Here is a 16,935-nt window from a genome sequence, read left to right as displayed (position 1 = left end):
AAATTAAAGCACAATACAATCAAACAAATCAGGAATTAAAGCACAATACAATCAGATCATTCAGAAATTAGAGCATCGAATCCAGGACAAAAAGCATCCGTTTTCTGTAAATTTCGATTGGCAAACCAAAGAATCTTACAAATAAACGCTGATATTACAGAAATAGGGCAGAAAATATTTAAACAATACATAAATTACAACACGGAATGCTTATAATACATAACAGAAGCGTTCATCTGTTAAATTTCAATTTGTAAACGGCAATCAAAACAATCTAGAACGAGGAAACTTACACCAAATTCGATGAATATATATAGAACAACCTTGTAATACAGAAATCCAGGGCCGGGGAAACCGAATGTATAAATAATACACAAAAACAACAACAAAGGGAGTGATTCGACCGCTTAATAAATGTGTTACATCGGCAATCCAAGGAATTGCAAAACCTTTTCAGTATAATTTCTCAGCAATTAGTATCCATATTCTCTACCTGATCGGTGCATTTTCCCTTCCAACCTGTAAGCAGGCGGCTGGGATCGGAATTGAACGAGGGTTTACACAGAGAACCAGCAAAGGAAGAAGAAGAACAAAGCGCACTCGTTTTAGGCGCAATTCTTTCATAACAGTCAATCGAAAAGAGCGATAGGGACAAATAAACCTCATCTTTACTCCATTTCTTCCTCGATGCAGATGTACAAACCTTCGGGCCGCCGCGTCCACCGGGAAATTTACGGACATAATTCACGTAAAACCGCTTGAAACCCCCAAAAGCCACAACCACAGACTTAAGCCTCCCGGGCGCAGGAGAGGCGAAAGCGGGGGGCAAGCGGCGACTACAAATGACCTCCCAAAGCGCCGCTTCCTCCGTCGCCTGCCGCCATTTACTGCTCACACAGGCCGCCTTCCCGAGCGAATTCGGATCCAAATGCTTGAAAATCTCGTTCAATATGTCCACGTTGTTCGTTACCCCGTCTTCGACCTCTCCATCCCCCCTCCGCAGCTTCGAGACTCGAACCCCCGACCTCCGCGACCCGCACAGAACGGCTTCCATTAATCGCTCGATCACTCGGCAAATGGCCGCCTCCGCCGCCGCCGCCGCCACTCGTTCCTCCAAGCTCCACTTCGAGAACCAATGGCGTATGAATCAGAGAAAACGAAAATCTCTCAATTGAAAATCCGCCGCCGCCGCCGCCACTAGTCCTCCACAGCCCCCTATGAGAAACAATGGCTGTAAGGATCAGAGAACGAAGAAGAACAGCTTCTCAGTAAAAGCCTCGTCCTTCACATCTCTCCTCTGAGAAACAACAGCGGACGGAGCAGAGAAAACCAAGAGCTTCTCAATAAAGACCCGCCGCCAGACGTCACCCCGAGCTTCCCTCTGGCCAACAAGGCGGAAGGATCAGCAAAGAAGAAGAAGATGATCTTTTCAAGCCAGACGTCACTGCAACCTTACCTCTGGGCAACAATGGCGGAAGGATCAGAGAAGTAGAAGAAGATGATCTTTGCAACAACAAAACCTCAACGCAGCCAGACGTCACTCGAAGCTTCCCTCCGAGCAACAATGGCGGAAGGATCAGAGAATTAGGAGGAGGAGAAAGGGCAAACTAACTTTTCGAGGGTACATACATTGCACACAATAATGGAAAACGTAGGGAGAGGAAAGTCGTATTTATATGTGGGGGAAAGGGCTGAAATGGTCAACGGAGCGAAGGGGGTCGTAAGTTGTAATTACATGCACCTTGTTCCGTTCAGCGTGGCGACAAAGCAAAGAAGGGAGAAAATGTCGGGCTCAACCGCCGCTTGTTATGGTGAATTAATTTTTGTTAAGGAGGGGCCGCGTGACGACAAAAGAGGCGGGGCCCACGCAGGAAATGGCTCCGCCATAGACGAGAGCCGAGGTTTGTGGGGGGGTTTTGTCGGTTTGTGCCGTGGAAGCTCACTCGCTCACATGGCTTTCCCTTTTCTTTTCTTTCATGGGATAAATTAAATGTTTTTTTAAATCATAGGGCTCTTTGTTGCTTTTTGGCATTTTGTCGTTTCCAAAACGTATTATTCAGCGTAGAATTATTTTTGGATTTAAGTCAAAAGCATAATTGTCACGGTGGTGTGGTTTGTATATAGCGATATTCATTTTTATCTTAGGAAGGTAATATAGGGTTTTAGGGAAGAAACAGACTTCGTTTTATTATTGTTTTACCCATCTATTTTAGGTTAAATAGATGAGTTTATGAATGTCTGTGGAAAGAATTAAAACATAGTATCTTAATCATCACAAATGTCAATATTAATGAATTGTTGATGCAATTATTATCAATTTGTTGAATACATTTTAAATGTTGTTTTTTTTTATTGGATTATATATATGATAATATACAGTTTGAATTTAGGCAAGAGCTTACAACACAATGGGCCTCTCAGAGGGCTTGGGTTCAAATCAACTTGATATTAATAAAATATAATAAGAATAATAAATTACAACACATGATAATAATTAATCTTAGCTTCAACTTGTTACTGAAAAAGGAAAAAAGAGAGATAATATATAGTTTGAATTTATAGTAATATATGTTAGATAACTATTTTGTGAGACTCGGAGTGGCAAATGGCCCCAAGCCATGATTATGGAAGTTATGAATCTTGATGGAAAAAATTACTACACATAAGAATCCCAACACCATCACTTAATTATCACATTATGTCATTACCACTTAATTGTTGATGCAATTATTATCAATTAGTTTAATTAGATTTTCTATGTGCTTTTGTCTCTTTGATTAGAGAAGACAACCTAGTAGCCGCCTAGGCTAACTTCGGGCACCTAGAACTCCTAATCTGTACATCAAAATTTGTTAATTTTTTCAGTGAACCTCTGTAGGTGAGTGAAGAGCTTAAAGCTAACCTTTCGGCTTTTCTACATTTACAAAGCTCTATGTAGAACTCGTTGTGTGAGGTAGTCTAAAAGTGTCATTTTCAAATGATCACCCTGATCCTATAATGTTCACCCCCCCAATAGTCGCTCACCAAAAAAAGAAGTACTTTTTGCACAAATTGACCAATCAACAACCAATAAAGCTTAACAATGATCAACCATTAGTACATGTGTAAATGATCAACTATTATTACACATGTAAATGATCAACTATTAGCAAATGTGTAAATGATCAACTATTAGTACATTTTTTAGGCTTTTTATGAGCGGTAATTGGGGGATCTATAAGGTAGATGTAGCAGTCATTGGAATGTGGACATCTCCCCAAGATAAGTTCACATGATTTTATTATCTTCTTTATATTAGTTTTATATTTTTTTGATATACGATAATATATAATTTGAATCTTTAGTGTATAAATGTTATTTAATATTTTTTAAGTTTATTTTGGAAAAATAACATAAATGCCTAGGGGAGAAAATGTGTAGTCTATTTTATATTTTCTTTTGGTTTTTGCTTTTTAGTTGTTTTAGCTATTTTGTATTTAGTACTTGTTTTTGTTTTCATTTGTTTTAATGTTTTATATATGATTTAATTATTTTAATTAGTTAGGCAAGAGCCTACAACATAACGATAAATTATGAGTCTCTCATCAGAGAGGCCTTGGGTTCAAATCCACTCGAGTAAACACATAATAATAATTAATCTTAACAATAATCATAAATGAATAATGAATAATTTAGGCTTCAATTGATTACCTATCCAAAAAATAATTATAAATACATATTAAATAATCTAGTTATACGGGTAATTTATTTATGGAAGTTTTGAATCTTAATGGAAAGAATTACAACACCACAACTTAATTGTCACACGCTATCATTAACGACTATTTGTTTAGTTAAATTATTATTATTATTTTATTATATTGATGTTTAATTAAATTATTATTATTAATTTATTTAAGAAATACATGAAGTATTTAATATATTTTAATTACTTTTGTTTTATATTTATAAAAATAGATTTACTGTTACTTTTATGTACAATAATATATAATTTTACTTTTTAATATAATTTTATATTTTTATATATGGTTAAATATTTTTTCTATATTGGGGAATCACCTTATGGTTTTGGTGTTATGGTTGCACTATTAATAGTGCAACCAAGGTTCAAATCCCCACTTGGCCCAAATATAGTGTTAATGTTGGTTGGGCCCACCTTGTTGTCATGCTTGTGGAGATAAGTATAGTGTTAATGTTGATGGATTGGTGCACGTGTAAGTAGATGGAGATGATGGTGTTCATGTCAAATGACATTCAAGCCAATGGAGATGGAGATGACAATTTTCAACTCTCAAGATCATTGTTTGGAAGGAGTTCTCGTGAACCCTATGTCAGACCCACGTTGGGAGTGTGTTGATTGTGCCCCTTGAGCTTGGAGTCCTTGTTGGGCTTCCACACTTGCAAGTCTTGGGTGTTGGATTCAGGGATGAGGTCCCTCGGGTGGCCTCACTAGTTAGTACTCTAGTCAAAAGTGAAATATTACTGATCAAAAAATATATATATATATATATATATAAATTTTTTGATCGGTAAACGGCCGTAGCCATGATTATCTTTATTAATTTAAAATTATAATTTACAAATAGATCCCCCATTCTGGTGGGCACTAGTAGGAAAGAACGGGTAAAGAAAACCTCCAATCTTGCTTGGGACTTCAGTCCTTTATTATACATTAATAAAAGGGCCATACCCCAGTATAAGCTTCATTATAATATCCATATATTAAATCTGCCTTTCTGTCGAAGCTCCAAATTGGTGAAGATGTTTAACAATATCTGTCTTCAGTTACCATAATCATCAAACGTTAAGGGTTAATAAAACCAACATAATTATTATCTCATTTTGCAAACAGGAGGGCCCATTGTATATATAACTTGAAAACTAAGTTTTATCAGGAAACTAATTAAATTTAGATAATATTCCTGTTATGTTATTAAAATGTTTTACTTCTAACTTCAGTTAATTAATATAGAATTGTAATGATTAATGATTAAAGTTTAGATTTTAATAAATTATCTAAACTAAACGTGAGTTAAGTTTATGGAGGTTTTAACCAAGGATAATTTGTTAATGCTAGATTAGATAGTTCCAGCCGAATCCAGAGGGGCAAGCCATAATGATCTAAATATTGTTGAAGGACACCCAATCTTTGAAATTTATGCCTCAAAATTCATGCATGTATGAGAGACCAGGAAATAGAAGACTGAATTTAAACAAAATTAGATTGGAAGCTCAAACAACGGATCCAAAAGGATAACAAAATATCACGATCAAATCAATCCAGATATTGAAGCCGAATTATATCTAAAAGTCATTTCATTACTATAGATTAATATATACAGTAGCATAAGTGTATCCGAAAAGTTTGATATGGACATTTTTGAAAATATGCCTTGTGACCAATTTAGACCAAATAACCGCTAGATCTACTATCTACTAAATACCCATAACTAAATATTGCATGACTCCAAAAATTGGGTCAGAGTATTATACAAAAGACCCAATATTATCTTAATATTATTCTATCATAAAAACCATAATTATTTTTGTAGCTTCATGCAGGTTGATGGCTTTGGATCCTGGTAGAAACTCGAATGTTGATGTTCCTCTACTAGTCCTGTAATAGTTTGGCAAGCAGAATTCCACAGTTTCCAGATTATTAAAGTCAACATCTAGATGGATATAGGCATCATACATCCATAGGTAATTCGTTAACCAATTTCTTTCATGATCTTCAACAATTCCCCTCCATCTTAATAGAAAGTTGATACTCGCCTCCATTCACGACCATTCTCTAAAAAATTGGACATTGTCTCTGACTACCAAGCAAGGGCGTCTAGGGCTCCTTCCAATTTTAGGACTGTTCACATCAAATTCCATGTAAGCTTCAGGAAGAGGGATATGAAGTCGGGCATCAATATTTACAACAACAATTTCCAACCCAACTAACCAACAGGGTTCGAAAATATTATGGGCAATCCTGATGATATCCCATTTTTCTACCTCAGCTCTAGCCAAACATCCTACCCAGAGCCCAACGATGTCGTTGTTAGTCCTCCATGAGTATTCGTAACTAAAAACCCCCTCTCCTAAGACATGACTGACTGCTACACGACTCATATCATCTATGGGCCTTAACAAACGATTCTAGCGCTCTTGTGTAATCGGCCCACAGAAGGCCATTGTGTGTTTTTCAAAAGCATGAAAAAGACTTATATTAGTATCCATGACACCCAGACTAGATTGCTATCTGTCAATTGAAAAGGACTAAACACAAACTAAGGTGAACGAAAAAGTAACCCCTGTTCCTTAAATAAATAGGTGAGGTCAAAATTTCTCGAAACCTCATAATGGTGATGACATCTGAATCAATAAAGCATTTCCTTGCTAATTCATCATTTAGAAAGGATGTAAATACTTAAGTGAGAGATTTTGTGATCTTGGTACTCTGCCCCAAAACGTGTGGAATTACTACCTTCGCAGTAACTTGAAGGGAAATGATTATATCCCTATCTAAAGCAGTTTAAGGTTATGATTAAATTTTAGTGTATTAAAGCCATCTGTGCCTAAGTTGGCTAATGTATCCGCCTCCTTGTTGCCTTCTCTATAAATGTGTACATATCTTATTTCTTCAAAGTTAAAAGGGCTTTGTTAGTAGCTTCTAGTTTGGATTTTAATACCCAGTTTGGGGTACTTCCTTTCTTGAGAGCATTTATAATGATTTGGGAGTCTCCTTCTATGATTAGTTTCTTAATTTTAAGTTTAATGCATAGGTTAATTCCTTCTTCTACTGCTTCAAGTTCAGCAATATTATTTGATACCATTTTTAGAGACTTGGATCTTTTGACAATCCAATTACTTGATTTGTCCCTAATAATACATCCAATTCCTACTTTCCCAGGGTTTCCTTTGGAAGCCCCATCAAAATTCAACTTTATCCACCCTGGTGGGGGAGGTTCCCATTTACATTCGCATCTAGCTAAATCATTCTTTTTTTGTAATAGAGGGGAGGATTGATTAGTAAAGGCCATCTTTTTTTGATTTTTGCGTCCCATTCAGAAAAAGATCCTTCTTCTCTTGGTCTCTTTCTGAGGTCACTATTCATTACTTCTGAAATAGCTACTTCTATTTTTGTAAATAGGGCTTGTTTTGATAGACATTGATCTTGGAAGATTCAACGATTATGTTCTTTCCAAATTTCCCAAAGAATAATGGCCGGAGAGATATTCCAAAGTTTGCCATAAATTTTCATTGAGTTGTTTCTAGGCCACCCCAGTAAGTGATCTATCCATGTTCCTGCGAACGGCGAGGACCAGTTAAATTTACTTTGAAGCCACTGCCAACACTCTTGAGAAAATTTGCATGTATGTAAGACGTGTTCTGTAGTTTCTTCATCCTCTTTACAAAGAATACATCTAGATGGCCCTTCAAATCCCATTTTCTGAATTTTATCAACTGTTAGTATCCTCTTTTGCATGGCTTCCCATAGAAACGTGCCTGCTTTAGGAAGACCGGCTGTGTTCCAACATAGGTTCAGGGGGAGGGTGCTTATTTTCCATTTCTGCAAATTTGTGATCATTTTATATCCTTCTTTAACTTTATATGTCCCATCTTTTGAGGTTGCCCATATTAGCTTGTCCTCCCTATTCTTAGGTATAATGGTTCTATTTTTTAGTATGTTTTCCAGTTTCTCTTTGTCTACTTGGTTAATATCACAATTTGATAATTGTTTCCATTTCCATCTTTTACCCATATCTGAGTCAATTTCCTCTAAATAGTCTTTCACTTTTATTCCCCATAAAGTTTTAAGGGTAGATATTGCTTCTTGAGATAATTCTGCCCCTATCAGATGGGGGTTACCATCCCATGAATCTTCCCAAAACAAAGCTTCGTCTCCATTCCCTATATCCCAGGTGAGATATTTGGAGATCAAACTACGATTGTGTGTAATAAAATTTCATCCTGCTGAACCCTTTGGGGCGGCTTTGATTCTGAATAATGATGTTTTATCTAGGGGATCAAGATATTTGTTATAAATTATTCTAGCCCATTTCCTTTCCCTTTCTTGGTAGAGTCTCCAAACTTGTTTGGCTCCTAGTGCTTCGTTCTGCCACCCCATATTTTTATTCCTAATCCACCAAATTCTTTTGGTTTGCATATTTTATTCCAGCTAACTAATGCTACTTTTTGCTTGTCCTCTAATCCTTTCCAAAAGAAATTTCATAGTTTACTTTCCAATTTAGCGTTGATATTTTTCGGCAAATGTGAAGATGAGAGTTGGTAGGATGAGGTAGCTGCTAAGACTGCTTTGATCTTTGTAATCCTTCATGCCTTAGTTAACCATCTTCCTTTCCAGGATTCAGTATGGTTGTCAATTTTCTTAAGAATGTGTTCCCATCCCTGATTTGAAAACATACTCTTGTCAAGGTAGATCCCTAGATATTTGAAAGGTAAATTTCCTTTTTTGAATCCTAATTTTTGACAAATTTGATTTTCCACTTCTATCTTTGTATTCAGGAAAAAAAATTTTGATTTCTCAACATTAATCATTTTCCCTGATGCTTTGGTGTATGTTTCCAAGATGTTTTTATTTGCTCTGTCTCTTGTAAAGTGCTAGTTCCAGTAAGTATAGTGTCGTCAACAAATTGTTGATGCGTAGTATTGTTGACATCCTTTGTGAATTTCACTCCTTTAATTTTATTTTCATCTTGTGCTACCTTGATTGCCCTTCCAAATGCTTCTGCCATTATGATAAACGGGAATGGGGATATTGGGTCTCTTTGTCTGATACCCCTAGAGATATTAAAAAATCCTTTCGGAGTTCCATTAATGAGAATCAAAATTTTAGGAGTTGATATACATTGAAAAATCATGTCAATCCATTGTTTAGAAAAGCTGAAAGCCTCTAAGGTTTTACAGAGAAATCTCCAATCTACCTTATCATATGCTTTTTGTATATCTAGTTTAAGCAACATGCAAGGTTCCTTATTTTTAATCGTTGAATGGATAGTTTCCTGTATAATTGATATGCCATCTAATATGGATCTGCCAAGGACAAATCCAGTTTGTTCTTCTAAAATGAGTCTAGGAAGGAAGCTTTTGAGACGAATAGCAAGGATTTTTGAAAATACTTTATATATAGTGTTGCATAAGGCAATAGGTCTGAAATCCCCTGGCACTACACTTTCATTTTTTTTGGGAATGAGAATTAAAAATGTATGATTAATTTTTGTTAAAATTGTTCCCCCCTTACATGTAGCTTCTAAAGCTTTCCACAACTTTTCTCCAAGAATATCCCAACACTGTTGGAAAAAGAAAGCTTGGAAGCCATCCGGACCCGGAGATTTATCCGGTTTCATACTGAAAAGTGTCGATTTCACCTCTTGAAGGGTAAAGGGCTTGTTAAGAAATTTTTTATCTTCTTCTGATATTATCTTAGGGATATATCTTAACAACTCTTCTTGAGCAGCTTTATTTGATGATTCAAAATTGTTGAGAGTATCATATAAATACTTGGTGAATATTTCAACAATTTCTTCTGGGTTCTTGGTTTGCTTCCCCTCTGGATTCCTGATTTTAGAAATGATTTTATAGTTTCTATTATTTATAGTGCTATTATGGAAAAATTTTGTATTCCGGTCTCCTTCTAGGAGCCATTTTTCTTTGGATTTTTGCCTCCAAAATATTTCTTCTTTAGCTAGAATTTCTTCATGTTTAATCAGGTATTCTTTTTCCAGTTGATATGATTCGTTATTCATACCTTTTGTTAGAATCTCTTCATTTAATTTACTCATTTTTTCCTCTAATTCAAGTTTCTCTTTAAAGATATTTTTGAAATGTAGATTATTCCATTTTAAAAAAATTTGTTTTATATTTTTAAGTTTGGAGACCAGGCAAAACATTTTAGAACCCTCAAACTGTTCCTCCTGCCACCAATCTCTAATATGATCCACAAAGGTTTTGTCCATAAACCACATCTTTTCACATTTAAAGGGGTTTCTACTAGGTTTAAACTACTCTTTGATTTCCATTTGCACTGGGAAATGGTCTAAACCAGCCATAGGTAGAATTTCCGCATTAACCAAATTATTCGTGCTAAGCTCTCCTCTTAGAAGAAATCTATCCAGTCTTTTTGCTATATAACAGTATCCTTTTCTTTTGTTATTCCAAGTGTATATGCCATTCTTTGTATTTATATCCATAAGAGAGTCTTTATGGATCCAATCTTTAAAATCTTCCATTGCTTTGTTTTTTTGGTTACTACCTCCCTGTTTTTCCTCCTTACTTGATACTGCATTGAAGTCTCCTCCTATTATGACTATTTCAAGGGGTAAAGAATTGATGAAGGAGCTGATCACATTCAAGACTGAAAGTTTCTCTTTTGTAGGTGTCGGTCCATAAACATTGATTATAACTATTTGTAAGTTAGATTTTGTACTGACAACTCTAGCTCCCATCCAATTTGTTTGTGGTGGGAATATTTTGATATTGATTGATCTGGGATTCCATACTATACCTAGTCCTCGTGAGGCCCCCTATGCCTACTGAAATTCTGATTTCCATTTTCCTAATTTCTGGTTCAGCTTTATTCCTTCTTGTTTATTTAATTTAGTCTCTTGTAATAATGTAATATCTGAATCAAATAAGGTAAGATTACACTTTAATAAGCATTTTTTTCTAGGGGCATTAAGGCCCCTAGCATTCCAGGTTGTGATTTTCATTGCTCCTTGGGAAGGAACCTCCCCTTCCCAATTTGAGGAACATCAATAATCTTAGTCTAATCCTTTACTTGCCTTGCCGCCTCTTTGAGTTCTTTTAATGATTTCCTGCCTCGTTTTTGTTTTAGTTTCCCACAAATTGGAGTCTTCATTCCTTCCTGATTCATAGCTGTACCAATTTTTTCAAGGTTTTTCTCTTCTAATACCTTTTCTACAATATTAGAAACCTCATCCTCCTGACTCTCTTCCATGATGATCTCTTTGATTAACTTTTTGTTGATTTGTTGTTCTTTGTCCTCTAATAACTCATTCCTATTATAGCAATCTTGTTTATTTGGACTCTTTGTTAACCCGCTCTCCAAATTTTGATCTAATTCTACTGAAAATATAGATTCTTTTAGTGTTGTTCCCTTGTTTTCTGTTTCTATAGCAAACATGTCTTTCCCATCATTAGGTGTTTGCCAGAACTTATAACTCTTCTTTTTCCCTTTCTTCCTGATGGTGATGTTTCTCCAATGGGCAGAGTCTGCTGGTGGGATCATGATTGCCTTCTTTGTTACTTCTTCATAGGGAGCCTTTTCTTGCAGATTTTCTAATTCTTGTTCTTTCCTTTTGATCTTTGCTCTGTTTGTATTGTTTTATTATTCCAAATGTGATTTATGTCAGCCACCTGATTTTGTTCCTCATTCTAACTTCCACAAATTCTTGATGTCTCCCCCGTTTCTATGTTTAGTATTCTTTTCCCTTTATGTTCCTTATGCATTTCTTCTGCTAATATACTTTGATCAATTAAATCGTTTTGAATCAGGAGTGTTTCATGTAGGAGCTTATTTAATTTGAAGATATTCAAGTCCATTTCTTTAATGACTTCTTTTTCCATCTAGCAATCCTTACATCTCTTAAATTTGTTAAGTGAATGCTGGTAGCTTATATTCTCCTTCCCTCCTATTTCCTTTATTTCTTCCAGTTCCTTTCCATTATTTATTGGTTCTGCTCTGAAATCTACATCCCTTTTCTGAGGGGATTTTGCTTTTATTTCTTCTTTCTGAGCTTCTTTTAGTTTTGGGGAATCTTTAATATCCTCATCCTTTCTTTCTTCGCTTTTGCCTGGTCTCCTTTTGATGGTAATTAGGTTTTTGATATTATTTTTGATACCAGATTTTGTGAAGTCTGCATCTACAATTTTTAGTATTTCTCCTGAGTACTCATTGAAGAATAAATTGTATATGGATATGTTTGTGATGATCTTCTTGCTAACCGAGTTATTTTGATCAGTTTTAACTAGCACCCTGATTTTATTGGTTTTATTTCAATTTTCTTCAAATCCAATTACAGTACCTAGTGAATTACAGATTCTTTTAATAGTATTTTGCTCCATTAATTCTGATGGGATTTCTTTTCTCTCCATCCATTTGATAGTTTCAATATTTTTAATGTGGTTTTTGTTGAAGTTTGGTTTCCAATCTATAAATTTAATATAGTACCCTCTATAAAATAGAAGATTATTTTCCAGAATTTTCTTTTTGTCCTATGCATTTTGACATAAAATAAACCAAAATTTATTTGCAAATGGGTTAAGAGTACTTACCTTATTGCCCCAGATCTTAGATAGCATACCTACCAGCTTGGAACTTTTCCTTGATGGTCCATTCCAATACATGTAGATGCCCTTATCCTTGCAATCCGACCATCTTTTTTCACTGTATGAATTGTTGATGATTACTTCATCCCATTTTGTGCTTTTTTCTGGAAAACTTTGCTGAGACCTTTCTAATGTTCTTCCTTGGAGTTCTGTTTGACTTGATTTTCGGTGCAGTGGGATATACAGTAATTTCTCTTCAGTAGGATTGTTGATTCGTGGTTTTCTGTCCAATGCGTGCCTAGGTGGGGCCTTCATTTTTTTAGAAAACTTTTCCATGCCTTGCCCTAGAGGGATGACATTGACTTCTAAGATCCATCGTGGCCTTTTTGGTTGCTCCTTTTGGATTTGATTTTTTCCTAGCTTGGCTTTATGATTATTTGTAGGTTCTGATGCATATTTAGTTTGAGAATAAAAGGATTTTTGCTTATGAATTCTTTCTCCCAGTTCATTTTGTTCCTGCCTGATTTGAGATCTTTTTCGTTTCCTATGCACCGAATGCCATCCATCTTCTCTTTTTAGGGTTTGGATATCGCGAATTTCCCAATTTTGCCTAATGTTTTGCTTGATAGTCGAATTGAATTTATTTTGATTGAAATTGTGAGTTACTTTTTTATCCAAATTTTGTTGTGAAAGGGCTACAAATTTATTTTTGGTCTCCAAGGGATGTTGTGGATAAGGCTTCTGCTTGAAAGAGGCGAATCTTGAAATAGGGCGATTGAGTTTAGTTTGAAATGTTGTCTTTTTCGTCATTGTAGCAGAGCAGAGCCTTTTTTCCAAAATATTTTTTTTTTGTATACTAGTTATTTAAGATTTAATTTAATATTTCTTTTTTATGGAAAATGTCAACCAATTCAATTAGCTATTTTAAATAAAATTCATGTAAATTAAAAAAAATGGTGGGAGGAAAGAGTCAGTCCCCAAGAGTTGAACATGGGCACAACATAAAAACCATAGTCCAAAAACACATAAGGGTATAACCTTGAAGCATAAACAACATAAGACCAAATGGGATAGCCCAAAAAGAAAGCACCCTCAAGTAGCTAAAGTCATAACAAGAGGAAGAGGCTCTAGTCCATCCTTCTTACCCCATCCCAACTCATGATCTAGCTCAAGGTCTAGTAGAGTCCAGTCATCAACATTCTCCTTCTTCAACCTCCTTTTCTTCACGTCATGGCAAGATAGTCAATGCCAATTTGGGGAATCCTTTGGAAGATGAAGGTTGGCTTGAATCTTCACCAAGCCATCTTGCAGATTCACTAGTAGAAGGCTAATCCAAGGGTGTCAAAGTAACACCAAACAATGAAGACCACCTAGAGGGAGACCTACCATGAAGTGGGGGACTAACCGAGCCAAGAGGTGATAACCAATGATGGAGTAGATCATAATGAGGGGCCTTTGAATGGAAAATAGAAATATGTCAGGAAGAAGAACTTTGACCTTGATAGTGACCACGAGAAGGAGGACAACCTCTAGAAGCACAAGTATCTCTAGGGACTCTGGCTACTGTACAAGGTGTATTTCCTTAATGTTGCACCAATTCTTACAATTAGGCTACTCTAAGGGCCACTTTGTCATCTTGGACCTAAATTTGTAACATCACCTCATTACAAATGCATGCTTTAGCTAGATATAAATATTAATATCTATTGAGACATGTGAAAAAAGTGCTACATTTTTGTCTTTCCAAATTGCAAATAGAACTTCCTTTTTGAAAATGTGCCAAGACTGTAGAAAAGGGAAGGGGAATCTAGGCTCTTCTCCAAGGATGACTATATGTTGGAAGTCTTATTGGGATGATAAGATACTAAGCGGGGGGGAGGGGGTAATCAAGATCTACACAACTTTTCACTTCTTCAAACCAATAACTAATCAAATGTATTCACCTCTAATCCATCTCATATCTTATATCATGAATCATATAACCATTAACAATAATGTTGAAAATAGATATAACTATTTATCACATCCATGAACATAAACTGAATGTGAACACATAACACACGAGATTTGGTTACCCAAAAACCCTCCAAATTGAAGGTAAAACTGGGGTGGAGATGACACCCACAAATCTTCACTAGCACAACAATAAAGTGTACCTGTTAAGGTTACAATGTTTGATCACTTCTGGTGATCTACCTTGTGAAGGGTCTACCTTGCTAAGAGTTTAGAAGACTTATTTAGTCTACCTTGGTTAAAGGATTTAAGACTTACAACTAAAATGCATGTTAGCACTCTATTAGGAGATTTAAATAGGTCTGTTAAAACTACTCTGTTAAGAGATTTACCCTAATTCACTTGTAAAAATGCCTCACTACCTGATCCTTTGGTTAGCACTCTACTACTAGGTTACATATCTTCTCTTTCCTTATCTGATTTGATCGACTTATTTGATATACTCTAGTCTACTCTTCATTACTAGGTTGCTCTGTATAATGTCTACTTCTGACTTATCAAACATAGTCTTCCTTCACTTAAATACTTGTCTTCTTTTCCCTCCTAACCCTTCTTGCACACACATGATCACTCTCTCTAGATTTAGGCTTAGTGCCCTTCTTAAATAAACAAATGAAGAAGGTTATAGATCATGATCAATGATCCAGATGTCTCCCTTTTGTGGATCTGTACTTCTAATTTTTTGATTGGTTAGTTTGTCTTCCTAGGGATTGATGTCCTCTGACAAAACGTGTAATTACCTTCTTAGCTTTCTTTTCAATCCATAAATCAAGTGTAAAAGTCATCCAAAATGGTTTACATAAGTATTTGTGTCATCACAAACACATATATCAAAAATGGTTTACTCGGCACTTGAATACCCTAACATTCAGTCCATACTGATATTCATGTTGCCCCTTGACTCCTATATACTCAATAGTCACTGTCTCACTCAACATAAACTAACTTTTCTTCGCTCGACATATTCTATCTTTATTCGGCATACATTTTCACTTGGTCCACACTAAGGTGCTTGACAACCTAAGACTTGCTTGGTTTGCACTGAGATATAAATAAGTCCATAATCATTCGACCTTCATTGAGTGGCTCGGTCACAATGATGACTGACCAAATCTTCCTAGGAAATGACTAAGTGTTTGACATTGATAGTCAACATAATATGGAGATCAACACCATATGCCATGAAATAATTGGGAGTGAAATGGAGAAAAAAAAAGTTCTAGATCCAAACCCATTAATTTTGAGCCCTTACATAGAACTAAAATAAATGGACTTAGAATGCCCATAAATATGATAATAAGGACAAGAATGACCAAATGGTGATGATGAAAACCTAACGGCAAGCCTTGGAAAATAATATACTAGGAAAAGTGTGTTATTTTGGGTTCTGTGATAGCTTACCAAATAGTAAGAAATGTAAACTCCAAGTTGAATGTGAGGATTCCAAATGCCATTTCTAGTTCAAAATCTCAACCAATGATAAGTGAGGTGAAATCTAGTGATATCTTTTTTGAGGTCTATATCTCTAGAAAGTCATCTCTAGATACTATTGTCAATCTTTCAACCAAGGTTGTATGCTTATAATACCAATCTTATGTAATAACTCCATTGCTAAGATAGAGAAAAGTAACTCAAAAGTCTCACAATTTTTGCAAGTCAAGCAAAATCAAACCTTTATATCCCCCCAACTACAAAACTTGACATTGTATACCTACAAAAGGGTCCTTTTGGGTGCAAATACCATGCTTATGAAAGAAAAGAGCATGCAATCCCATAATTCTTGCAAGTGGTAGAACTTGCATTTGAATCAATTGAAACCACCAAAGGTTGTGTTTCTTGAAAAATAACCTATCTCAAAAATAGTCTATAGTCCAACAAAGTCATGGTTTTGTAGCTTCTCAGGCATGCCAAATGCTTTTAACCCTTGATTTGTACCAATCCCCTCCTAGAATTAATGTTCTTCAAGCCAATTTCTTTCCAAGACAAGCACTACAAAGGAAACCCAAAAGAAATACATAAACAAAGGAGAACTTTCCAATCTTCATTCCTAGATACATAGTAATAATAACTCATTTGACACAGAAGGCTTGACATTATTTCGAGGTGGAAATTAGGCCACCAAGTGCTTGGGCAAGCGACAGTAATCCGAAGTCATTTTGTGGAAATCATGTTTCCCTACATTTGAAGCCCATGTAAAAAGTCACACAATAACTTCTCAAGCTTATGATAAGTTGATTTGGATGGTGACCAAAAAGAAGAGAAATAATTGTGTGGTTGCAAGGATATTGGAGTACATTTGAAAATTTTTACCTAATGAGGGGGGCTTGGTCATCTACCAAGCCAATTTGGTTTTAAATTTTGAAAGTGAAACATCCCAAAGTTGTGTGTAGTGGAACCATGAAAAGTAAATGGGATTCCCAAAAAATGGAAAACTTGACCATGTCGAATCCACTTTTAGACATATTGAAGTATCCATTGTAGAGATATAAGAAATGATTGATGATAGGAGAAGGTTGTATGTCATTGAATGGTTGATCCTAAAGCTAAACAAAATGTTTTGAGGCAATGAAGTGTATTTTGGATATTCTCTCTATCCTCATTGAGGACGAGGAATGAATCATC

General features: G+C 35.6%; 1 protein-coding gene across 1 annotated transcript; it reads right to left on the bottom strand.

Moving 5' to 3' along the window:
• Positions 1–289: 289 nt before the first annotated feature.
• On the bottom strand, positions 290–1,651 carry LOC149553959 (F-box protein GID2-like). The gene has a single exon (XM_089789293.1). The coding sequence runs from the start codon at positions 1,052–1,054 to the stop codon at positions 467–469; it is 588 nt and encodes a 195-aa protein (XP_089645419.1). The 5' UTR covers positions 1,055–1,651; the 3' UTR covers positions 290–466.
• Between the last annotated feature and the right edge of the window lie 15,284 nt (positions 1,652–16,935).

The sequence above is a fragment of the Cupressus sempervirens genome, chromosome 6 (assembly GCF_028749045.1).
Source record: "Cupressus sempervirens isolate cs-2001-9-10 chromosome 6, ASM2874904v1, whole genome shotgun sequence".
In the NCBI taxonomy this organism is placed as follows: Eukaryota; Viridiplantae; Streptophyta; class Pinopsida; order Cupressales; family Cupressaceae; genus Cupressus; species Cupressus sempervirens.
Note: the sequence above shows the minus strand (reverse complement) of the source record. Positions and strands in the feature narration are given on the sequence as shown.

Excerpts from the sequence above, each read along its gene's own strand:
- LOC149553959 (XM_089789293.1), bottom strand. The coding sequence starts at position 1,054 with ATGGAAGCCGTTCTGTGCGGGTCGCGGAGGTCGGGGGTTCGAGTCTCG.